The following is a 24,729-nucleotide window of genomic DNA, read 5'->3' as shown; positions in this document are numbered from 1 at the left end:
GGCCCAGGATAGTAATTTCTGCCCAGTTGCACAAATGAACTTGCAGGTGTCCACTGGGGAGACAACTCCTCTCTCAAACCTTATTTAGCCAGGAAAAGCCCCTGATACCATCTGCATATGCATTTAGATCAAAGCTCCTGAATTTTGCGGGAGACATATACCTGTAACACATTTATTTTTTATTGTTTTCCAGAATAACTTGTAGTTTCAAGTCTGTTGACTTCTCAAGCTTAAACTCTCTCCGTTTGCCCTGATAGATCTGTCGTGTAAAGTAAACCAAGCCTGTTCAGATCTGCTCTTCCCTTGCCTGTGGAGACTTTTAACAGTCCTACAGTATCATCAGCAGAGAATTCAAACTTGCCTTCCATAAAATGTTTTGGCCACCATTGGAAAAAGCCCAGAATTGCTACCAGTTCATTATCCTGCAGAAGGAGTGGAGAGGGGTGTCCATCTAGTGGCTTATTGTGTTACAGATCTGCCTTAGGTCTTGATAGGTGATCTAGATTAAATGTGTTCAGTTTTTGGTCTTTTTGCTCTATTAGCAAGATATATTAAGTTGTAGCTCATTTTATAAGAACTCTTTGGATTGAGTTGGACAGAAAAGGTGTCAGTACTCTGGTCCCTGAAAGTGTGTGTTGGATGGATCCTTCTGTGGAGGGTCTGTGCAGTGACAGGGTACAGTACAGTCCTCCAGAGCATATTTGATTGAAAAACAGGACAAACAGAACATGCAGGTGAAGGAATCTGTGGACTGGGACAGGTACAGAGAGCGAGTCCAAGCAGCTGGGCCCTGATCAGGTTGTCTCTGCAAACACTGCAGTGGTGCTTTGGTATTGACTCACAGTGCCCACATTGTCCATCTTGGCTGATGTTCCAGAAGTGAGAAAACCAGAATTCGGCCCTCAGTGACAAAGTCAGTTTTCCAGGTGTACGTGGGTGTTAACAGGAATTCAGGTCAGGGCTGAGATAACAGAGGGGATGGTGGGAGGGTGGCAAGATCAACTTATTGCATTATCAACCAGGAAGATCAGTGGTCTGGATTTCCTCCTACCCACTATGGATCAATCCACCATGGTGCCTGCTCTGTTATGGAAAAGTGACAGAGAAATCCATATATCCTTAGGTTTGAATTATGCTGAGTTGCTTGGATGTGTTTTCCCTATCTGCAGTTCCATGGCCTGCAGGATAGCTTCCCTTGAATTTTTAGGAACACAACTTAAATGCCACTCCCTCAAAATAATACAAAGACTTTTCTTTATCGTTAATCTGAAGGAAGCAGTCACTTAAATAAGCGTTTCCTTCCTAGTTGTTAAGGGTCTCATGAATTACACAAACAAGCAGTTGTAGGATCTCATTATGGCTTAATTAAAAGCCACAGGGAAGACGTGCAGCTCCAATAGCTCATGTCCTCCCAAGTTGTACTGGTGTCTTGGAGTCACTTTAAACCCACAATAATCCAGTCAAAGCCTCTTTTTTTAACCAGAACTCAACTCTACTTTTCAGGTAAAGTGGATACTGCCTGAAATTCAGCACTTGTTTTAATACCTCAGGTCTGAACACTGCAGCTTATGTTTTGCTAATGCCTAATGTTCGAGCTTCCTTGGCTGCTTCATGCATGGGGTAAAGTGTCTTCTTGGCCTGGTTTGCCTACAGAAGCAAATAGCTATAGAGATAACTTGCTGTTTGCTCTGAGAGAGTTTTGCTCTGTGTGATGGCTGAGGGGATTGAAAGGAGCAGAGCGAGTCCTTGAGAGATTCAGGGGAGTTTTTGTGTTTTGAAGCCACAAACACCGAGCAGGGTCACATACCCCCTGCAGAAGGGGCTGGCTGGTGCTTGGGCCCTGCCAGTGTTTGCATCTGAATAAAGAAGAAGGCCGTTTTTTGCTGTTTTTCCTTCTACCCCTTCTTTTCTTTGACACTTTTTGTTCAGAATTATGAAGCTGTAGCCTACTGTTTTGGTTCTATAATTGCATGGGGGGTCAGGGAGCTGAAGCAGAAACTTCCTGATCATTTGATTAAGGCTATGTTCTGGTTTAGGAGGATTTGTCTTTCTTTAAATGGTGTTAAGTAGAAACTAAAAAACACAACAAATAGTTTTACTAAACCCACTGTCCTCTCAAGTCTCTCTCCCTGTTTTCCATATTCCCTAAGTTCTCCTGATGGTCTTTAGTAGACTTGATGCTTCAGCATAGCAGTAGCTGGGGCTTTGTTTTTTTATGGAAAATATGAGAGTGTTCATGTTATATTGGGTATGCATTCCATAAGATATTTTTGTCTATTTTATATGGCGCAGTGAAAAGCCAGACAGACATCTGTAAAATATGGGGGAGAGCAAAAAACACATGTAGTGGCAGTTCACATGAAGTTAAAAATAAAAACCAGGGTTTTTTCCTTTTTGAAGCCCCTTAGTTACAAAATATAGATTGCTTTAAAGATATTAACTAATCTCCATGACCCAACTCTCTTTTAACAGTTTATTTGGATTGCATAAGAAAGTCATCAATATGGTACACAATTTGCTGTCCAGTCACGACTCGGATCCCCGGTACGCTGACCCGCAGGTAAAGGCCCGGGTGGCAATGCTGTATCTACCTCTGATTGGAGTGATCATGGAAACAGTGCCTCAGCTCTATGACTTTACAGGTATTTTACATCCTTTGCTTTGAGTATCTGTTCATCTGCTCACAAGGCTTGAGTGTTTGGGTTCTAAAACTGAACTACAAACTCCTTTACTTTTCAACGAGATTGCTTCTGAATTCTCACTTTGACATGTTTTCACATCCATTTCCTAAAATGCACTTGCAAAATGTGTCTTCAATGACTGCTAACATTCAAAAGTTGCATTTGCCCACCTGCTTACATGAAGAGAAAAACCAGCAGTGCATTTTGTTTTATGCCTGGCTGGCTACCGTATACTCATAGCAAACCTCCCTCCATGTCTCTGACCTGCTTAAAAAGTCATCCCACGTACTGTCCAATTCTCATAACAATTCCAAAGGATAAGCAGAGTTCCTCTTCTTCATCTTAGTGTGTATTTTATCAGCAGTTTGTTTCAAACTTTGCTTTGCAAAGTGTCATGAGGAACAGTAGAGGTGGGTCATTTCAAATTAGGGCAGGGAGTCCAATCTGGAATAGTTTGGGATTTGGAGTTGTCCTCTACATCCTTTGAGCTTATTGACACAACCAAGCTGCAGGAAAGGATTTGGAGTGAAGTACTGAAAGGGACAAAAGGTGTGTTTTCAGAAGGGTTCTAGATACCAAGACTGTGTAGGGTTTTCTTTGCTTTCATGCCCTCAGATAATAGTCCTGTTTATTGCAGGACCCCTTGAGTGGGATGATTTTCAGTTTGCATTTCCAGTTCAACAAGACCAGCGCTGAGGAGGGAGGCTGTGGGGAGAAACTTTGGATCTGGGTGTAGACTGAAGGCCCATCTTTCTCTGCAGAGAGTCACAACCAGCGGGGGAGGCCAAGCTGTGTCGCCGTGGACGAGTACGAAAGCGAGGGTGGCAGCATGATCAGCCAGACAGTGGCCATGGCCATCGCAGGGACATCCGTCCCCCAGCTCACCCGGCCCAGCAGTTTCCTACTCCCCTCATCGGTACAAATCCATCTGTCCCTATTCCTTAACCCACAAATCTGTCTCAACAAGCAAATATTTACATGTGCAGGTTCTGTAGGGGCACGTATCAGTTTGCAGGTGGGTGTTACATGGGGAGGCAGAGGGTGAGAGATGAGGAACAAAGCACGTTTGCGTGCTGCTGTGTCTGTCTCAGAGAGGGTATAAGAAAATGCCAAGCAGGAATAAAAACCAACAAACCTCAGAAAATGGAAGACTTTTCTTTTCTGATAAAGATTGTCTTGTTCTGAAACAGTCTGATAAAAGCTCTGTGAATTGCAATGGTCATTATGAGCTCTAAGTCCTAAGTACAAACTCCTACCACATCTAATTCTGCCTGGCTGAAGACACAAATGGGCCATTTTCCCTGTTCTCTGCACAGGGAGGAAATCCCGATGCTGGTAGCAGGCAGGCCCTTCCATTTCTCCCTTCTCCTCCCTTTACTTGGGTATCAGGATCCTGGTTTTGTGGGATTTATGTGCACTCAAAGTGAGACACTGACAGATGCATGAGATAAGTAATGGAGCCTCGCAGCTTAACTCTTAACCTGCAGGTTATTAAGGGCATCTTGAGGGAAGAAATTCATATTAGTTGATGATTGAAGTGTTTGGGTGTGAAATCCACTGTCCTGACCTGTGTGCTGTAGAGTGGCAGGCAGCATTCCACCTTCTCGACGGAGTCCAGCCGCAGCCTCCTGATCTGCCTCCTGTGGGTGCTCAAGAACGCGGATGAAAGTGTCCTGCAGAAATGGTTCACAGACCTGTCAGTGCTGCAGCTGAACCGCCTGCTGGATCTGCTCTATCTCTGCGTGTCCTGCTTTGAATACAAGGTACTGCTGCATTGTTTGAACCTTCTGAAGGTCCTTCTGGGGCCTGCCCAGGACCTTTACTCTCCCACCCTTTACACGACTGCAGAAAGGCATTTCCTGCGCTCCCCAAAGTATTTCCTGTATTTGGAATCCCAAGGCTAGGCACGTCTCTGTGCAACCTCGAGCCTTTTTCCATGTTTACTTCTCAGCCATGTGAGTGTCTGTGTCTTGTTTCACTTCTAAAGCAGTTTGTGCTGCTTGACACTTATCTGGGAATTGCTGCAGGGAAAGGGGATAGCTCCTGGTCACTTTGCGAAGAGAGTTTTCTGTAGCAATGCTGGACTCTGGGTAGTTTATCTACTTACCAGCTAAACCTGTATTCCTTTCTTGCTGCGTGTCTTTAGACAGGAAAGATATTTTGAGTGGTTAATTCTTAGAAAATATCCCAAATTGAAAGAATCTTCCTTCATAGTCTCGTTTGAAACTTGCAGGGCAAGAAAGTATTTGAAAGAATGAATAGTCTGACGTTTAAGAAGTCAAAAGACATGAGAGCCAAACTTGAAGAAGCTATTTTGGGAAGCATAGGGGCAAGGCAGGAGATGGTCCGAAGAAGCAGAGGACAGCTAGGTGAGTAAAGAAGTCCTCTGTGCCATCCCCCTTTTCCAAAAACTGCTACTCCCACCCCCATCAGTTACTTGCACCCATCTGTGGTCTGGGATACAGACAGCAAGGCCCCTAGAAAAGCTGTTTGCAGTTTGCAGCATCCTTCAGTGGGTCTGCAAAATCTACATTTTTCCTAAGTTACAAGCAATTTATTTGTTACTTGATTGCTTTTGTGTACATGAGATCACATTTATGGGACGTTCTTGCCCAAACTTCCTCCAGTGTAGCATCTTCCAGAGCCCCCTTCTGGTATGTCCTGTGGAAGGATCAGAGTGGAAAACAAACTGCTGATCTTCCATTGGTTCTGAAAATGCCTAGATATTTCTGCCAACTTAAGGAGACATGAAATAGCCGGTAGTTGGGGTAACAAGCACCGTCTGATTTTTACTGTTAGTAAAAACCAGTAATTTTTCTGAACACTCAAATTCAAAGGGTGGACCAGGGGTTAGGACAAGAATCAGAACTGTAGTTTTCTCTCCTGCTCTGCCACACTTGAGCCAGTCATCATGGGCTAAGTGGGTGAGTGCCACAGCCTCAGGCTCTAAGGAGTCATAGCTTGCTGTCACCTACCCCTTGTGAACAAATCTGGAGTTGCTATTTGTGCAACAAAAATGAGCATTAGCTGACTGCTGTGGTTTTGGTGTTACCCTGCAGAGAGAAGTCCTTCTGGGAGCGCGTTTGGAAGTCAAGAGAATTTGAGATGGAGAAAGGATATGACTCACTGGCGGCAGAACACAGAAAAGCTTGACAAGTAACTCTGCCTTATCCTTCTACATTAACCATGTGCCTATGAGAACAGGGTCCCTCTCCCCACAGAAGGTCACTGCCAGCAGCCTTGTGTGAGCAGGTTTGGGCCCTCAGTTGGACAGGGCTGGCAGTGTGCAAATGGCTTTTAGTCCAACACTGCCCCACTAACTCTTTGCTTTTCCACTGTCCCTTGCTTCCTTAGACTTTAAAATGAGATTTAAAGAGACTAATACAATCCATTACTGTCTTAAACCCCTGCCCTAAGCTGTAGTTTAGAGGGAAGACCATTAACAGTTTTCACAGATAGCATATATATCTCATGTCATATTTCCTTTATTCCATAAGAACATTCTGGAGTTCTCAAAGCTCGCTTTCCTTTCCTGTCCTAATCCATCACTTTGATTGTTTTTCCACATGTGCTGTGCTTTTAGAAGCCACAAACCAGCCAGGTACTGTAGCATTGGTGTGCAGTTCTTATAAATTGCCATTTTGTACATCTGCAGACTCAATCATCACAGCATTGTTTGTGATGCTTGGCAGAAGTTTTCAGTGTGTGTGTGCAACTGATTGGAATGAGCTCTTTTTGCTTATTACACCCGTTTCCTTTAAAATTCCCTCTCTTGGTGTGGTTCAATCTGGAGGGCTCAGGAGTTGTGGTTGAGCTTCGCTGTGCGCATTTTCTGTTCCCTCAAATTGCAACCTGCAGCCTCCATCCTCCCAGCAAAAGAATTGTTCCTAATCCTAGGAAAGCAATCTCGGGCCAAGTGAAGCTCTGAAGAAACTGAGGAATGGGGTCCTCAGAGCCCGGATGGAGATCGAGCCAAATTTTATCCTTGAAGACATTGATTCTTCGTAGAGTAGAAAGAAAGGCTCCAGTCCTGTTGAGGCATTGGGAAAGCCAAATGACCAGAGTGTTTCAGCCTTCTGATGAAGTGATGTAGATACAAATTCCAGAGCTGTGGGCAGAGTTACACCTGATTAAAATTTGACCTGCAGAACTCATCAGTTCACTGCTGACACTGGATTTGAGCCCTCTCCTTCCCAGAAGGATCTCACCTACGTGTTTTAACAGCTGTGGAATACTTTGATGGTCAAAGGATGGTATCTCACCTCACAAAATTAACTGCTTAGATAACTCTGTAGACCTGCTTTCTAACCCTTGCTTGCTGTGACCTGGGTCCTTCCCACTCCCCTCCTGTGGATCTGTGTGTCTTGTGTACATAGGTAGAGCCTGGCCCTGTGAAACCTCATAAACAAGACTTTTCCTGCCAAGAATTGTGCGGGTGGTGTAATTTTATGCAGATGGTATTATTCTGTGTAGGGCCAGGCCCCAAGCCTTCCTGCTCTGGAGATCCTGGGTGTGTGATCCAGCTCCCAGAGGAAGGAAACGGAGTGTGGCAGGGAGCCAAATCAGCTGCCACTCTCTGAGTTGTGTATTTTACTTGGATTTTGTCATTCCCATGGGTCACCCTCCTGCTGGGATTTGGTCTGGCACGAGTCTGTCAGAGATGGCACCTGTGGCAGGGCAGACCAGAGCTGGGCTCTTTAAATACACAACTGGATCTCTGCCCAGTGCAGCTGGTGCCACTGGAATGAAGTGTTGCTGCTGAATTCCTGGAGCCACAGGTGTGAGTGGGTGTATGAACTTCGTAAGGCTTTCCAGGAAAGTGAGTGCCTGGCATGGAACAGCAAAACTGTGTCCTTTTCCGTGGAGAGGAAATTATTCTTCAGGAATTAGAGGGAATGTAGGTTGAACAGATAAGATTGCACCCTGGCAGTCTGCACTCTGTGCTGCACCCAGTGTAAGTGCAGTTTACTAGCTCGTGTAGCACCACCTTGTGTCCATAGCCTATAGCTTAAAGCCATATGTTCTGTTCCTGGTTGTGCTGTCGCATGCCTAACGATGCTACTAAACCAGTCTTGAGTGGGACTTGGGTTTTAACCATTGTTGTGTCCCTGGGAGAGTGACAAAGTCAAAAAGCAGTGTGAGCTCTCCAAGCATGATGAACGTTAAAGCCTGTGTAAGTCTATATATGTAAAAAACTGAGTCTTTCTTCCTGTCCTCTCAGTGGGTGCATTGAAATATCCTCATAGTGTTGTCCAGTAATAAATATACAAATCATAACTGGGAATTTCCTGCTCACGAGAAAACATTTTTGACTGGAAAATATTTAATGTCTACTTCTTGATCAGAAAGTAATTTTATTGCTTTCTTTCCTCTGATTAGATCAAGGGCAGAGATAGAACATGAGGCACTTATCGATGGAAATCTTGCAACGGAAGCCAATCTGATAATTTTGGATACACTAGAGATAGTTGTACAGGTAAGGATGATTAGAGAATAGAGATGTAATGACATTGTGATACCTGGGCAGGCAGCAGTTTATTAAACGAAACCTTCTTACTGCTCTTCACTGTCTGAGAGCCGTCAGAACTGTTCAACTGCTCTACTGCAGCAGGAAAGGGGTAATGCCTCTCCTAATCCCAGCCTGTAACACTCTGGTTTTACATTGCAATACCTTTCTTCAGTCTTTTTGAAAGTTGTTTCCTTTTTGTAGTGTAGGAAATAGTTATTCAAAAAGTCAGTAATGAACTATGAAATTTTCCAAGTCCTGCCCTATTCTGCCCTAAATCTGCCTCAAGTCATGAGATTCTAGATCAGCCTTCTGTATCTGTACTCCCTTTGCACAGTGCAGAAAAGCTTCCAGGCCACTTGGTCTGTGTGCACAGGTGAGTGAGGACATGTGGCAGCTTTGTCCCCTTTCTGTACAAATGAAACCTGGGCATGGGCTGGGAGTAAGCCAGGAGCACACTTTACAAATCCACCTCTGATCTGCAGAGAGGCCCAGGAATCCCAAGGATTGCACCTTGTGCCTGAATAATCCAGCTATGGCCTCTCCCTCTAGTCCAGTAAGGTCCCTGAAGGTCAGAGCCTCATCAGCTAGAAAGAGTCATCATTCCATCAGCTTTATCCACGGGTCAGGTGTTCATTACCTGAGGGTTGGTTCAGAATGTGGCTAAATGGGCGATTTCTCCGTGCCAAAGGGCTTTTACTCAGAGCTATTTTCTCTCTCTCGTACACACAGACACACACAGGAGGTTCATTTTTGCTCATGCAAATCTTGGTTTCCCTTTTCAGACTGTTTCTGTGACGGAGTCCAAAGAGAGTATCCTTGGTGGGGTGCTGAAAGTGCTCCTGCACAGCATGGCCTGCAACCAAAGTGCACTTTACCTCCAACACTGCTTTGCCACACAGAGAGCTTTGGTCTCAAAGGTGAATTCCCTGTGGATGCTGTAATATATCCTGACAGCACTGAGGGAGGATGGGACTGTTCCTTCCTTTGCATGGGGGTCACATCACCAAGCAGTTATTATTTTTTGCAGTATTGGTTTTCAGGAAGCATGGTCTGGGGTTTGATAAATTGGTTTTCATTATCAAAATTTATGCCTTTTGGGTTTAATCTGCACACAAAGGTACAGATCACACACCCCAAGTGGGCTTTGGGTTCCTGCTGGGTGAGTGGGCAGAGACACCTGGTCAGTAGGAATCACAAGGCACAAGTGGGATTTAAGCTGTACAAATCTCACTTAGAATGGATTTATTTTACTGGGCCTATAAAAACAAGGTCCTGGTCTTTGTGGGTCTGCTGGTAAAAGCTGAAAAATTTTAAGCTTGAGTTTCTGGAAGTGATGTATATCGGTCTGAGGGCATAGAGATAGGAGCAAGTTGGGGAGGGAGGTAGAATGGGTTGCCTTCCAGTGCTGCCAGTCTGCTTTGCCTTACTGTAAAGTGAAGTGATTCAAATTATCATTATTCCCCTCAAAACAGAGGACATAGGGCTTGCTCTAATTCCAGTGTGTGCTCGCTGAGGATCGCCCTGGCCTTTGTGTCTGAGTGCTTGTTTCTGCTGTCCAAGCTCTGATTACCTGTTGTGCTGTGTCCCAGTTCCCTGAGCTGCTGTTTGAAGAGGAGACAGAGCAATGTGCAGACCTGTGCCTGAGGCTCCTGAGGCACTGCAGCAGCAGCATCAGCACCATCCGGTCCCACGCAAGTGCCTCCCTGTACCTCCTGATGAGGCAGAACTTCGAGATTGGGAACGTGAGTATCCTGCACTTCACTGGGTTATTGCACATAAGGGGACTGGGGGCTGCTGGCTTTGGTTACAGACCCCCACAGGGAGTAGCAGAACTGGGGGAAGAACACCTTGGTTCTGGGCCCAGGGACTGTGAGGGGATGGATAGCAGCAAGGTAACAATGACTCCAGTTTTTAGGATAGACCAAAGCGAAAGCAACTGCCTGGAATCAAGGCTGCAACAGGAGAGGGAGTTGAACATCATCCTCTTCAGTGTGTGTGAGAGGAGAGCATGCAGGAGAGAAAACGAAATCTTTTGTTGGAGACCCTTTATCTGGAGCTAAATAATGCTGTCACCAGATTATGAAGGTCGGCAGCACCAGAGGTTTATTTTAATCAGTGCTCTGAAACAACCCTTTTTGCAAAACTGGAGTTTTCTGTATCAGGCCTCTGTCGGGAGGAGAGCACCGTGGCCAGAGCATTGATGCTGCAATGTCTCCAGGTTGCTGGAATAATAACAATATCTCTGTTGCAGAATTTTGCCAGAGTGAAAATGCAGGTGACCATGTCTCTCTCATCCCTGGTGGGGACATCCCAGAACTTCAATGAAGAATTTTTGCGACGTTCCCTGAAGACTATTTTGACATATGCTGAAGAAGATCTGGAACTTAGGGAGACAACATTTCCTGACCAGGTAAAAGACATATACTGCAAGAGGTGTTATCGTCTAGTTTATTAACAGGCTATGCTTAGGCCTCCATCTAGAACTGGAATTTGCATGCATTCCCTGAGGAAGGGTTTGGTTTTGTTGTTTGTTTTTTTTTAATCGTGTAAGTACGTAAAGCCCAGGTCTTTTGATTAATTCTGACAAAATGCAAACACACAAAGATTCAGAGTAAATGTGGTCCTCACAGAACAGTGTGTAGCTCAATTCCCATTGCCACTTAATAAAACAGTGTATTTTTTACAGGTCCAGGATCTAGTGTTCAACCTCCATATGATCCTCTCGGACACAGTTAAAATGAAGGAGCACCAGGAAGATCCAGAAATGCTGATTGACCTGATGTACAGGTAGAGTTTGCACTGTAGGGACAGTAGATGTCAGTGCTCCACATGCTGTTTGAACAAGCCTTAGTACCTACTGCACTCCTGTATTCATGGTGTGAAGTGTTGGTGTTGCTGTGAGCTTTGATTACTTTTATTTTATTAGCAATTATTTTACTTTGAATTTAGTCCTGTTTTAAACTGATCACCATGATTCATATTTTACCTGAAAACAAAACAGCTACTTGTTGTTTGGGTTTGGGCTCAGGTGTTGCACATTTGAGCTCTTACAGGAATTGTTTTTGGAGCAGTTTTGGGTCTCAGTGCTCACAAACCTGTCTGTTGTGTTTGAATGTGGTGTTGATGGGTTTTGGTTGGTATTTAAGTAGCTTATCTTGGATAAAAATAGTTTCCAGTCCCCAGAAATTCCTGACAATCTCATCCTCCATCTGAGTAAAGACAACTCTCCTTGCTTGTATCAGGGAAATCTTGAGGATCTTCCAGGACCTGCTAGGAGAGGAATAGGACAGGAGACTTTTTGGTGGTACATATGATGGTTTCTATATGCAAAAGATGTTCCAGAACCATAATAAGATCCCAATCACCAACTTTCATGATGTTGTCTGCACAAATGGCCCTGAAGGCTTCTCAGAAGTCAGCAGAGGTTTTGTCATAAGCAGCCAGGCAGGTCTGCTCTGATTGTGCCACACCTTTGGCTTAATACCAGTGTCCAGGTGAAATGTGGGCTTTGGTCAAGAGCTTCAGCATCATCCAGGCTCCAATTGCTCCCCCCCCACTGACTGCCTCAAAAATCTACAGTTTAGGGTAACCTTCCATCTACATAGCTTCTTACCTCATGTATTTCTAAAGAGCGAAGCACTGAGGGTGGTTGGTATTTTAGCAGAAGTAACTTAGTTACTGCGTGAAAAAAATGTGCTGAGGTACCATGCTGGCTCAAAGGGAAGTAAATGAAATCACAGAGGTTTTCTTTTCCGTCAGGATTGCAAAGGGCTACCAGAACTCCCCCGACCTGCGCCTGACCTGGCTGCAGAACATGGCTGGGAAACATTCCGAGAGGAGCAACCACGCCGAGTCTGCCCAGTGCCTGGTCCACTCCGCAGCCCTGGTGGCTGAATATCTCAGCATGCTGGAAGACAGAAAATACCTCCCTGTAGGCTGTGTTACATTTCAGGTGGGAATTCCCCTCTGTAATGGATTTCTGGAGTTTGTCACCTGCTGCTGAGGTACAAAGTATCTCCATGTGCCAGGTGTTCCTGTGCCAACCTACATGAACTGTGCTTACTCAGTTTTGTTGCATGAATAATATGCTGCTCTATAAAAATAGAAAGCTATATTTTATGTATATTCTCTATAAAAATGGAAAGCTGCGTCTATAAAAGTTCTAAGATTTGACTAAAAATCAGCTGGCTTTCAAAAAATTGAAAGCTGTTTAAACTGAGTAAAAGTATTTTATCTATTATATCTCCTCAGAACATATCTTCCAATGTTTTGGAAGAGTCAGCAGTTTCCGATGATGTTGTATCACCAGATGAAGAAGGAATCTGTTCTGGGAAGTATTTTACAGAAGCTGGTCTGGTGGGATTGCTGGAACAGGCTGCAGCATCTTTCTCCATGGTAGAAGACTTTAATTTCTTTACCTCTCTTCTTCAACAAGCTCACACTGCTGGGCATTATGAAGGAAAATGTTTTCTCTCTGAGTATTTAATTCTATTGTAAATGCTTAATATGCATGGAGCATTAGGAGTTTTAGTTGTTTAAGACAGCCTGGTTTGCCCTCTGTGCAAAGGATGGGGTCTGGGACCAGGAGGCCTCGGTATTTTCCCAGTGTCTTTCCCTTCTCTCAGCACATTCGGAAATTCATAATAGGAAGAAAGACCATAGTCGTTTTCCCTCTCTTCAGAAAGAGTGGGATGAGAGCCTTGTGTGAGCAGTGTGAATGGGAGTAGTGTGTCCAGAAACCAAGGAAAGTGAGTGAATTATTTACCACTGCACAATATGGAGTGTCATTCAGTGCGCTTAAGTACAAGCAGCAATAACTCCAGGGCAAAGACCTGGAATTCCTGCTGTGGTCTGGCTAAGCCACTCAATGCATTGTCTGCTATGGGCTGGATTCCCTCCCTGAGAGAGATCCTAAGGAAACTTCCCAAAGCCCATCTAATGGAGCAGCACAAATGGATGCAGAAGTCACACAGGTTGAAGATGCTCTGAACAGAATGAGCTGTAGTGTGCACTTAAGCTTCCAGATTTAATTCCCATAGATTTGGTTAGGATCCTATGTAGCTTGTTATGCTCTTGTGCCTATATCCATCCAAAATATTCCAGGATTGGTTATGTTAATAATCCTATTTAATAGTAGCAGTGTGTAATGCAGTAGGCTCTTGGTTTCAAGGGTAACTTAGGATTTTATTCCATTCATATCTGGGTATATTTTAAGAAAAGATGCTGATTACACCACAGTGGTGTCTAAGCCACCTTTTCATTTTGCAGTTTTATCATTTAAATGCTGGTAGTATGAATTAGTCTGGCTGTTGAATTGATGGAGCAATCTGATGGACCTTATTTTTGTAGGCTGGCATGTATGAAGCAGTTAATGAGGTTTACAAAGTCCTTATTCCTATTCATGAAGCCAACAGAGATGCCAAGAAGTTATCTACTATTCATGGTAAACTGCAGGAAGCTTTCAGCAAGATTGTTCACCAGGTAATGGTTTGAATTTTCAGTTGCAGGATGAATTGTCAGGAAACCTCAAATGCTCAGTGCGAGTAAAATGAAAAACCATTGTAATCATGATTCCACAAGAATTGTCAAATGGTGATCCACGGTAAATACAAGGATCACTGACAGGATTTTTTCTCTCTGGACATTTAACATGAGAGAACATCACAAATCAAGTTTTGTAACTTCAGAACTATCCAAGAGTTAAAAATTCCAGTCATCTGTCAGTTTATCCTTTCAGAGTTATTTTAAACTATGTTTTGCATGTCTTGCCTTTAGCCTGGGGGTTTTATTTGTCTATTCATATGGTAGATAAATACTGAAGGAACCTTTCTAAACTGGGATGGTGCAAAACCCACCAACTTAGGGGCATTTGGTGAGAGACTGGGTGTCCTTCTTTGGATGCATGACTTATAATAATTGGAACCATTGCAGGTTTATAGTGCTTACTTTGATGGTCGTGTTTTGGCCTTTGAAATTCTTTTTTTTGGTTTCTGTGACATGCCCTTTTTACTTTTCATTACACAGAGTACTGGCTGGGAGGTAGGTAACTCCATTTTAGTTAGTAAAGAACACTAATAGATTCTCCAGATGACTCACGCCAACGCTTGCCCACATGTGCTAGTTGTGGGTATTTCTGTTGCTGTCTGCTGTTAAAACAATTCATTAACCAAAGAAATACCAATAAACTGTGGTTGTAGTAGGAAATTCTTCATAAGCAGCTGTAGGTAGTGCATGGATGCTGACGTATTCCACTAATGAGGTTCTTTGGTGAATGAGCCACTGTATCATCACTAGTTTGTTTTTATAATTTGTTTATATTTCTTTCCATCAGCATTGACACAGAATATCATCCCTTCATACCATGTTTTCACCCCACCCACAGGGGTCGATTTAAGCAATAATGCTCAGAGGTACCAAGACACAAACCTGGTTTCCTGCAGGTGCAGATCTTTTCTCAGAGGAGAAACTGCTTTGTTCTGTTCACCTAAGACTAATCAGTTTGTTATGTGGTGGTTTATCTGGCAGCCAAATAGCTCAGTTGTGTTAACTGGGGTCAGTTTTGCTGCCTTCATTTTTGCAGGGGCTGTTTGCTCACATTTCAATGACAATACACCACGAGAACCACATTTTTGGGTTAGAAATAGACAAAGCAGTTGGTTTTATCTGCGGAACCAGTTTGACTCCAGCCCCAGTGACACAGTGGGTACATGACCATGGAGAAGTCTCAGAAGGCATTTAAAATGTTCTGTGAATATGATGATATTTGCTTAGGCTTCATCTTTCCAGTTTAGCTCTGCTTTTCTGTAAATCAGGCAACTCATTTTAGGCCATCTCACTGCAGGTTTGCACCACAGGAGAGCATTAAAGCCCACACTGAGTGAACTGGGGCTGAGACCACAGGTCTTTGATGTGGGACATAAATAATTTGGGCTGATAATGTCTGAATGTCAGCTTTAATTCCAGCCTAGAAAAAATGAAATTAAAAATAAACCCTGACACTTAAGGGCTGGCCCTGTAAATCATTTCCTTATTCCCATGAAAGGTCCCAGCAGACGAGGCAGCACAGCAGCCCAGAGTACCTGTTGTAGGTGTGTAAATGATGGAAATATGTTCAATAGCCAATAAAAGTGGAGGCCTGTGAGCATCTATTTTATTAGTCTGCCCCTAAATCGACCCCTGGAGAAACTCCTGCCATTGGTTATGATTCTAACATCACTTGGTCATGTTTTACTGCATGGTAAAAGACACCTGTGGTTTCAGTTCTTCTCTGTCATCGTGCTCCTTCATTGCCACACTTTTTCTGACCTTTGTGCTTTGTAGCTTTCAGGTTTGTTGCATGTTTTGCCCTTTTTCCTTATTTTAAATATTTTAATTGATGCTCGCCTTTTATTTTTTTTTTTATTTTAAAATTTATTTGCTGCCAATTTGCTGCTTGTTTGTTTTTTGGAATTTCCCTAATTAAATACTTTCTGTTTTCTCCTCTATTGCCCTGGTTGCTGACCCTCCTCCCCACTCTTACTATTGTCTGTTGTGGTAAGTTCCTACTTGTGGAATTTTTTTCCCCTTTCTCTTCCCTCCCCCCCTTTTTGTTTTTTGTTTTACACTGTGGAAACCCCAATTTCATTTTACCAAAGAGCTATGCCAACAGCAGGACCCCCTCGTGTCACAAGGACAGTAGTGTTGCCAACTACAGGAATTAAAATATCCCAAGTCTGTCACCAAAGCATTTCTGAGCTCTCCTTAAACACACCAAGTGGTGGGGTTTGTGTGTTTGTTCATTGAGTAAATGTTGAATTAATTCTTTTCATTATTTATAATTATAATTTTCAATTAATACTTTCCAGTTAGAAAAGTTAGGAAAAGTCTTTTCATGAGAATTTAGAAGTGCTTTTAAAGGTATGCAGGGGGAGGTTGCCATTGAATAACAGGAGCTAATAATTTCAAAAAAACCAATATTGGAAGACTCGTAGTAGTTGGCAACACTGCAGAGGACCTTGACTTAAAATTGAGGAAGGAAATAACTGCTGGGTTTGGTAAAGATGATTGGATTCTGCATTTTGAAGGAGTTACTTTTATTCCTACACCCTTCAGGCAGCTGCTGCAGTCTTGGTCTCAGTGAAGAAAGCAGATGATCATTCTTGCATCTGATTTTTTTTAAATCTTGTTGGCAAAGCTTTTTGTGTTTGTGCAAGAGATAACCCTAAAACTTTATTCCCAGCAATTTGGAAAGGTATTTACCATGCATAATAACAAATCATGAACCTTCATAAGTCATGGTGGCTGTTATCTGCTCTGCCAGTTGTGTGATGGCTATTCAGTGTTCACCTTCATTCTCCTCTCCTCCCGAAGTCCTATTATTTTTGATAAAATAATAGGAGATACAATGCTTTTAATAATTCCTCCCTCATATCTGCATTTTTAGCTCTTGTCGGAAGCAAAGCCAGGGAGTATTATTATTTGTTTAGTTTTCACTGCTGTGGCTGGAAAGACTTTGGTTTTGGATAAGTATCAAAGATCCCAGTGCAGAGCCATCCCCTATTCCCAGTGCCAGGATGGAACTGAGCTCTCCTGATCTCAGGGAACTGGCAGCTTCTGAGTGTCCATGGGAGGTATGGAGTGGTCTGTATGTGTTTGCTCCCCAAAGGAATTTGTTTGCAGGCACAGATTCCCAACATGAGTCACATCAGGGGGTAACAGTGCTCTTCACTGCTGGTTCTTCTCCCTGGGATCCTCATAACTGAGTTGAGCACCTGGATTTACCAGGAAAAGCCAGTGCAGCTGCCTGGAACAAGGAGCTGCCTGGGCAGGTGTCCATGTGGCAGATACTTGTAGGGACCAGGTTCTGCAAATGCTTCATGCCCTGATAAGCACTTGCCAAGTAGGAAAAAGCTCATGAATTAGAGGAGCAGTGTGTCCTCCATCACCCTATGCCCATGGTTTGGGGCAGGATCCCCACCAACTTCCATGAGGAGCACATCCAAGCCTTGTGTAAGGTTTGGGGAGCTGTTTCATATGGCAGTTCCCCTCAGGCAGACATGGAATCACGGAATGGTTTGGGATGGAAAGGACCTTTAAAACCATTTAGTTTCAACCTCCTGCCATGAACAGGGACACCTTCCAGCAGGTGCTACCTTGGAAATTACTTTGACAAAGGAGCCCTGGAATCACAGCCCCTCTGCCTGCAACATTGAGATGGACGAAAATAGATAGTCCAGGAAGCTCGAAATGCTGGGTGTTGAGGAATTTAAGTGTGGATAAAATTATCCAAAACTGTGGCTTTGAAAAGACACTGATGAGTAAAAAGGGTTCAGTAGGCTGCTCGTGGGTCCAGAAGGATGGACGCTGGACAAAGGCAGGGAGTCCAGGGAAATAGCAACTAGATGTTGCCAGCTGCCACTTCCAATAAAACAGCAACAGCTTTGCAGCAGGAGTTCACACCCTGGGAGGTGCTCCTGGGATCCTGGGGTGTGTATGAAACCCTGCAAGTCTGCATTGGCAGGTGGGGCTGGATAAGAACCCCTCTCTGCAGGAGGGATGGGCTAGAGCAGGGGTCCAGGGAGCCTGGGCAGAGCCAGGTGGTGTTTTTTTGGGATGAGGGCTGCTGTTTATCCCAGGTGGCTTCAGGAGTTTACCTGAGGGTTTTTTTATTTTAGTTTGGCTTATCTATCCTCTTTGCCTTCCATAGATCATATTCACCATCACCTCAAGAGATCAGTTTTGCCATAGCAAAATACTCAAATCAAACAGTACCCAGCAGCCAGGACACCTGTAAGGGCTGTTTAAAGCCCAAATCTCTCCCAGATCAGGAACACTGAGCATTCTAAACTGCATCACACTTTCTCACGAGAGTAAAGGTGAACATTTTAGAGTTTCTTGCTGAAAGGCATTCCTGGTTTGTGCATGCACTGAGTTTTTTTAACAAAAGCAAGGGTGTATTTTTCTTTCCAGCAAAAATCTTTCTTGTTTCTCTACTTCTGTTGCGTTTCAGGGCCAAATTCACCACTGGCTCACGTGGAAGCAGGTACATGACATAGGATTGCATCTGCTTTCACCAGGAGTGACTTTGGCCCTCTCTCCTAGACAGTAGTTACTAGAGGAGAGTGTAACACCTCCCAGTTGAAATGCTGGTTAAAAAGCACTTGTGTGTGTGTGTGTGAGTGAACTGGACATTGGCTTCAGCCCAATCCTGCAATTACTGGAGAGTGGATTATGGGGGTAATTGGTACTGGGTGTTTTCCAGCGGGTCTGTGTGCAGTGTCCTCCCTGGCAGGATGGCACCAGCTGGACTTTCCTGTGCCTACAGGCTCAGGGTGTCTCCACAGGGTTTGGAGAACCTGGAATAATCATCCCAATGAAGGGACTTGCCTTTGGCTGCTCCGCAGAGACATCTGACACTTCTTGAACTGAAAGAGATTAGGTTTAGATGGGATATTGGGAAGAAATTATTCCCTGTGAGGGGAGTGAGGCCTTGGCAAAGGTTGCCCAGAGAAGCTGTGGCTGCCCTATCACTGGAAGTGTCCAAGGGCAGGTTGGATGGGGCTTGGAGCAACCTGGGATAGTGGAAGGTGTCCTTGTCCACGGCAGGGAGTGGAACTGGATGAGCTTTAAGGGCCATGATTCCATGGGGACACCTCCAGGCTCCTCCTGGGCTGGGAGAAGTCATTGCAGGGTTGGGCTAATGGTCATAACTGATCCATGTAATTCCATGTTAGTTTATAATTTCATTGCGGTGTTTGCTGCTAAGTGCATCCATGCTGATTTTCAGGTGTGTTTTTTCTTTCCCTTCTTTCTTTCTAATTTTTTCCCTTGTTTTTTTAATTTCTTTTTTATTTGGCATAAATTCAGGAGCCTGCCTGCAGCTGTGCTTGAGGGTGTGTGTGTCTCCACCCTGAAATAACCTCTTGTTTCTTCATGTCTAGGATGGAAAGAGGATGTTTGGCACCTACTTCCGAGTTGGTTTTTATGGAACTAAGTTTGGAGACCTGGATGAGCAAGAGTTTGTTTACAAGGAACCCGCAATAACCAAGTTGGCTGAAATTTCCCATCGGCTTGAGGTGAGATGATTTAACTGGCAGTTTAACTGGTTTCCATCAGCTGTTTAATAGGAACAGTCCCTTGGCAAAGCAGTGTGCATGGCCCTGTGCAATGGCCCAGAGATGGGTGTGGTGTCCCCTGTTCTCCTGCCGGTGCCACCTCTGCAGGAGGAGTAAAGTGAGAAGAATTCCACAGGAATTCCTGCACAAGAGCTGCAGACCTGATATGATCCTCCCAGACTTTGTAGTGCATCATATTATCATATGTTTGCATATGTTCAGCAACTCAGTATGAATGGGATGAAATAGGCTTGGAAAGAGGCTGAGATGCCTTTTGTGATCTGACTTTCAGATTATATAGCATTTTCTGTCATTTTATTGCCTTCACATCATGTTTCTCTCCTTGTGGAGATTGAATCCTCTAAGGTGTCTCAATTTCCAAGCCCCTGAGGTGGGACATCACAGGTCCGAAGTTTGTTTCAGCCGTGACACACAAAGGCTACTGTAGTTAATCTGACTGTGGCTTGGGTGCAGCTGCAGGTACCACCCAGGGATCATCTCGTGTTTGATCTGGCCTGGTTTTGTGCCAACTAACCTTTGCTCAGACACTGACATGGGTCAGAGCCTGTTCCCATGACTGTTCCCTCCTGTGTGCATGTGTGAGGCCATCCCCAGTGGGAGAGGAAGGGTGTTGAGCAGCCTGGCTCCAAGCTGTGCCATGTTCCTTGTCCTCATTCCTCATTCCTCTGGACCCAGAGGGCAGACCTGGCCTGGTTTATTTGCTGGAACAAATCCGATGTCATGTTGTTGCTCCCAGCAGTTGAGCTCTGTCACGTTGTGCTGAAGGCAGCAGCGTTGGTGAGGTTTAAGCTCACAAAGCTGAGTTCAGAGCCTGGCCTTTCACCCAGCCCAGCTATGCCACGCTCCGGGATTCCCCGAACTGACCCGTGTCCCGTTGAGCTCACAGACACACAACAAACCCAAATGCCTTGTTCAGAACCAGGCACCATTGGAAGGCTCCCGAGTTCTTCTGCCTTCCAGGGCTTGTTTTTTCCCGTGGCCCCTGGAATGTGACTGATGGAATTCTCCCAGTTTCAGCAGATCACATTCAGCCCCGGCACAGCTTCTGTCGGAGGCATGTGGAGCTTCCCCTCCCCTGAATGTGCCTTTGTCCCTCCAACCCCCATCGCTCGGGGATGCATTTGATGTTTGATTTCAATTCATTTGCTCTTGGTCGTAGGGATTTTATGGAGAACGGTTTGGGGAAGATGTGCTGGAAGTGATTAAAGACTCAAACCCTGTGGACAAATGTAAACTTGATCCTAACAAGGTAAGAACACAAAGCGCAGGTTTAGAAGTTGAACAGGTCCTGAATGTGTGCAAACGAAGTGGGAGAAATCCTGCCCTCAATTTCACCAAGTAGGCCACAAAATCCACATTCTTAGTGTTTTGTGACTGCTTGGGATAAAAGTTTGGGAAAATAATTCCAGCAGAGGGATGCACAATTAACCATTCCTTTCCCTGCCCTGATAGTGGTTGGTGGGAAGGGAGGAGATGAAAGGCCAGCAGAGGCCTGGGCTGTGTTTGCCTTTCTCTGCTCTCTGCTGAGTAGAGGGAAGGAGGGACTTTGCCATTCACTGGCCTCTGGCTTTTGTGCAGCTGCAGCATTTTGTCATCCTTGTGCCATGTCCTTTAAGTGTAGCTGAAAGAACAGGAGCATGCCTGGGAAGCAAGACTGTGGCTCAGGACAGGGTGTTACCTGCAAGGAAAGGTTTAGATTAGAGATCAGGAAAAAATTCTTCCCAGTGAGGGTGGTGAGACCCTGGCACAGGTTGCCTAGAAAAGCTGTGGCTGCTCCATCCCTGGAAGTGTTCAAGGCCAGGTTGGAGCAACCCAGTCTAGTGGAAGGTGTCCCCCATGGCAGGGGGATAGAACAAGATAAGCTTTAAGGTCCCTCCCTACCCAAACCCATCTAAGATTCTGTGATGTGAAGGGCATAAGAGGAGAAGGGCATTGAGCTGTGCTTTATCCAGTCCACAAAATGCTGGGCAGCTCCCAGCACCCCAGTCATGTCAGTGTGAGTGTGATTTTCCTGAGTAAAGGCAAAAAAAACTAGTCCTGTTTTTTCCCATGGTGGCTTTGGGAGGACAGAGATCCAGCTGGGGTATTGCAGTGCTAAACGCAGAGTGCAGCTGTGCTGTGTGCCTGCCCTGAGCCATGCTCCTCCCTCAGGCCTACATCCAGATCACCTACGTGGAGCCCTACTTCGACACGTACGAGATGAAGGACAGGATCACGTACTTCGACAAGAACTACAACCTGCGGCGCTTCATGTACTGCACCCCCTTCACGCTGGACGGCCGCGCCCACGGCGACCTGCACGAGCAGTTCAAGCGCAAGACCATCCTCACCACGTCCCACGCCTTCCCCTACATCAAAACCAGGATCAACGTCATCCACAAGGAGGAGGTGAGGCTGGTGCCACTGGGGAATTCTGGTGTTTGAAGGGGAGTGCTGCACCAGGCTGTGCGGTGCGGGAGACACCTTCATCTCGAGCTTATAAGAAGGAACTTCTCCCTGCTCCTGTTCAACCTAAACTAAGTCCAGACTGATTTAGTGATGTATCTGCCCTGCCACCCCTAGCCCACAGCAGCTGGTTCATGCAGGGGCCCTTGGTGAGCTTTGTAGGCCAGGTTGGACAGGGCTGGGACCAACATGGTCTAGTGGAAGGTGTCCCTGTCCATGGCAGGGGGTGGAATGAGATGGGCTTTAAGTTCCCTTTATGTGGGAAAACCATTCTATGAATCTGTGATAATGCAGGATGCTCCCTTCCGTTTTGCTTGATCAACGTGTCCTTTGCTCTGTGTTGCAGCTCACCTGCATGGCCCCAACAACCCTAAACCAGTGGGGCCCTGATGCTTTGTAGAGAGATTTATCCATGGCTTAGTTAATTTTCCAAGGGTGGACAGGATCAGATGTGATCACTGGGACACAATGAACGATACCTAGGGACTGGCAATGCTTTAACTGCTGGCTGCAGTGACCCAAAGGGACGTGAGTGCCACTTAGAAGAGTCTCAGAGAACTCTTGAGTACCCAGAAACACATTTAAAAATCAAACTTGGTCTTGATGTTGCTAAACCAAGACTGAGATGATCTGTTTCTGCATTGCATCTGCTCTGACTGTCAGTCCTGTCGCTGTCCTCCCCCACTTGTAGTGCCGCCCCACTGTGCCCTGGGTGTTTCTGAAGGTCTGTGCCTGGTTGCCAGTCTCAGCCATAACCCACATCTTCTGTTCTGGCCACTTCCTCAGATCATTTTGACGCCCATTGAAGTTGCCATTGAGGACATGCAGAAGAAAACACAGGAATTGGCTTTTGCCACCCACCAAGACCCTGCAGATCCAAAGATGCTGCAGATGGTGCTGCAGGGATCAGTAGGTACCACAGTGAATCAGGTGAGGATCGCTGTTCAAGCTGGACACTCTGGGATGGTACATATCACTCTGTGCCTTGCATGTGCCTTATTTCTGAATTACCTTGGAATTTTTTCCCCATTCACTCTATGGGATGTGTTTAAGGTCACTGGTAGGTCTAGAACAGCTGGTCTCAGTGACTTTGCCACGTGAGTAGAAGTCCTGAAAGAGACATCTTTCACTCAGTTACCTGCTCCGTCCTTGCACTTACATTTATTTTTGCCTGCTTCTCCTCCTCCTTGTTTTATTGCTTTCTCTTCAGTTAGCCAGCCTCTGGTGGGTGAAAGCAGTTTTGTGTCCTGTTGTGGGTTTCGAACAAAATGGAAAGCAAAACTAATGAGTGAGCAGAGAAAAACTGAGATAAAACTGAGGGAATATGAGTAAAGCACAATGCACAAACTGGAAAAAAACCAGCTGGAATTCCGAGTTCTGGGTTGAGTTTGCAGTGCTGGCAAACACTTCCAGGGTTCCATCTGTATTGTTTAAACTTTGCCTTAGTTGTGAGTTGAGCAAACTTTGTCAGGAGTCCTTATAAAGGAAAACAAGTGTAGAATCTGTGCAGTTTCTCACACTGTTTTCCAAAAGCAGGGTTTTATTTAGAACAGAAAAGGCCTAAAAGAGATTCAGTTGTCATGATGTTTGGTGGTTTATGCCAGATTTACCAGCTGCAGGTCTTCAAGATGCTTTTCTGTAAGGAAATGTTGTGTTTTATGGATGTTTCTATGTGTATGAGCTTTCTCCTGTGATTGGATACAACAAACAGTTCTGAGAAACTCACTTTTTTACTTCTGCTCCTACAGGGACCATTAGAAGTTGCACAAGTTTTCTTGTCTGAAATACCCAACGATCCAAAGCTCTTCAGACATCACAACAAACTCCGGCTCTGTTTCAAAGACTTCACAAAAAGGTACAGAATGTGCTTCCCAAACCACCTGCAAACTGCAGACTCAGTACAGCATTTTTACAAGCACCCAGAAATTTAAAAAAAAAAAAAGTGGAATAAAAATGTTCTGAGCAAATAGATCCAGTGGCAATGCAGAATAAATGGCATTGCTGATACAGTTCCTTTCATACCCTTTAATTAAATTACAAGCAAGCAGAGGAGTTCCTGATGAACATCCCAGTCTGCTACTTATTAATATTCCCTGATTCTATCCATCTTTAAATCCTCTGGAATTGGAAGTGGCTTTGTGAAGATCAGCTTTTCGTTTCTCCTCAGAGAGGATAAACATAACTAGAGAGTAAATTACAATAAAAAAGGAGTTGTCACTCTGAAATGGAAATTGGAAATATGACACCCTCTCCTTCCCCCATGGACACCAGGAGGTTTAGCTGTGTATGTCACCCAAAAGCCAAGATAAAAAAGGATTTTATGTCATCCCAGAGGAACAGAATGGATTTTTTTGTACTATTAGATTAACAAATCAGCAACAAACAGGTCCTTTTAGCCACGCCCAGGTTTCACAGGGTTTGTTTCCCAGGTGTGAAGACGCTCTGCGCAAGAACAAGAGCCTGATCGGGCCAGACCAGAAGGAATATCAGCGGGAGCTGGAGCGGAATTACCACCGGCTAAAGGAGGCCCTGCAGCCCCTCATAAACAGGAAGATCCCCCAGCTGTACAAGGCAGTGCTGCCAGTCACGTGCCACAGGTGGGTGTTTCATTTTCCTCTCTCAGAAGGGATAAGGAGAGTGGAAAACCAGGGATTGGGGTGTCTGATATTCCCAGTGAACCTGCAGCATCTGTTTGGTTTCAGTTGTAGCTCTTTTGGTTGAGTCCATCTCTGTCCCCTCCTGTCCTACCTGAGAGCACATCCCCTTCCCAGCAGCTGTGGCAGGCGGTGTTTGCAATGTTCCTTTTGTTCTTTGGCTGTGACAGTTCTTTTTTTTGTTTCCATCCCACATCCCATTCTTCTTAGATGCAAAACCATCCTCACTGTGGCAGGACTTTGACACTGGTTTATTCCTAGTGAAACTGGGATGAGGCGCTCCAGGGGCAGGCAGGGTGGAAAAATAATTGGTGTCTTCCATGCTG

The 24,729-nt window shown here is 44.9% G+C and overlaps 1 protein-coding gene across 14 annotated transcripts in view; it reads left to right on the top strand.

Moving 5' to 3' along the window:
- DOCK7 (dedicator of cytokinesis 7) overlaps positions 1–24,729 on the top strand; it is a 95,849-nt gene that overhangs the window by 69,646 nt on the left and 1,474 nt on the right. For 4 of the 14 annotated variants that reach the window (XM_017805425.1, XM_017805422.1, XM_017805421.1 and 1 more), the window contains 21 exons: positions 2,473–2,642; positions 3,443–3,597; positions 4,262–4,444; positions 4,915–5,050; positions 5,741–5,837; positions 6,265–6,282; positions 8,061–8,157; positions 8,973–9,107; positions 9,780–9,932; positions 10,442–10,600; positions 10,877–10,977; positions 11,950–12,142; positions 12,442–12,585; positions 13,540–13,671; positions 14,215–14,229; positions 19,119–19,244; positions 20,464–20,553; positions 21,456–21,692; positions 22,536–22,679; positions 23,498–23,604; positions 24,179–24,346. In XM_017805425.1, coding sequence (XP_017660914.1) covers positions 2,473–2,642; positions 3,443–3,597; positions 4,262–4,444; positions 4,915–5,050; positions 5,741–5,837; positions 6,265–6,282; positions 8,061–8,157; positions 8,973–9,107; positions 9,780–9,932; positions 10,442–10,600; positions 10,877–10,977; positions 11,950–12,142; positions 12,442–12,585; positions 13,540–13,671; positions 14,215–14,229; positions 19,119–19,244; positions 20,464–20,553; positions 21,456–21,692; positions 22,536–22,679; positions 23,498–23,604; positions 24,179–24,346 — 2,760 coding nt within the window. Of the gene's footprint in view, positions 1–1,503; positions 1,597–2,472; positions 2,643–3,442; positions 3,598–4,261; positions 4,445–4,914; positions 5,051–5,740; positions 5,838–6,264; positions 6,283–8,060; positions 8,158–8,972; positions 9,108–9,779; positions 9,933–10,441; positions 10,601–10,876; positions 10,978–11,949; positions 12,143–12,441; positions 12,586–13,539; positions 13,672–14,214; positions 14,230–15,728; positions 17,157–19,109; positions 19,245–20,463; positions 20,554–21,455; positions 21,693–22,535; positions 22,680–23,497; positions 23,605–24,178; positions 24,347–24,729 lie in introns of those variants that run through there. The other 10 variants (XM_017805428.1, XM_017805423.1, XM_017805419.1 and 7 more) reach the window with 6 other exon arrangements.

Source organism: Lepidothrix coronata, unplaced genomic scaffold (genome assembly GCF_001604755.1).
Source record: "Lepidothrix coronata isolate B3197 unplaced genomic scaffold, Lepidothrix_coronata-1.0 Scaffold12, whole genome shotgun sequence".
NCBI classification, from domain to species: Eukaryota; Metazoa; Chordata; class Aves; order Passeriformes; family Pipridae; genus Lepidothrix; species Lepidothrix coronata.
This window is presented reverse-complemented; position numbering and strand designations above follow the sequence as displayed.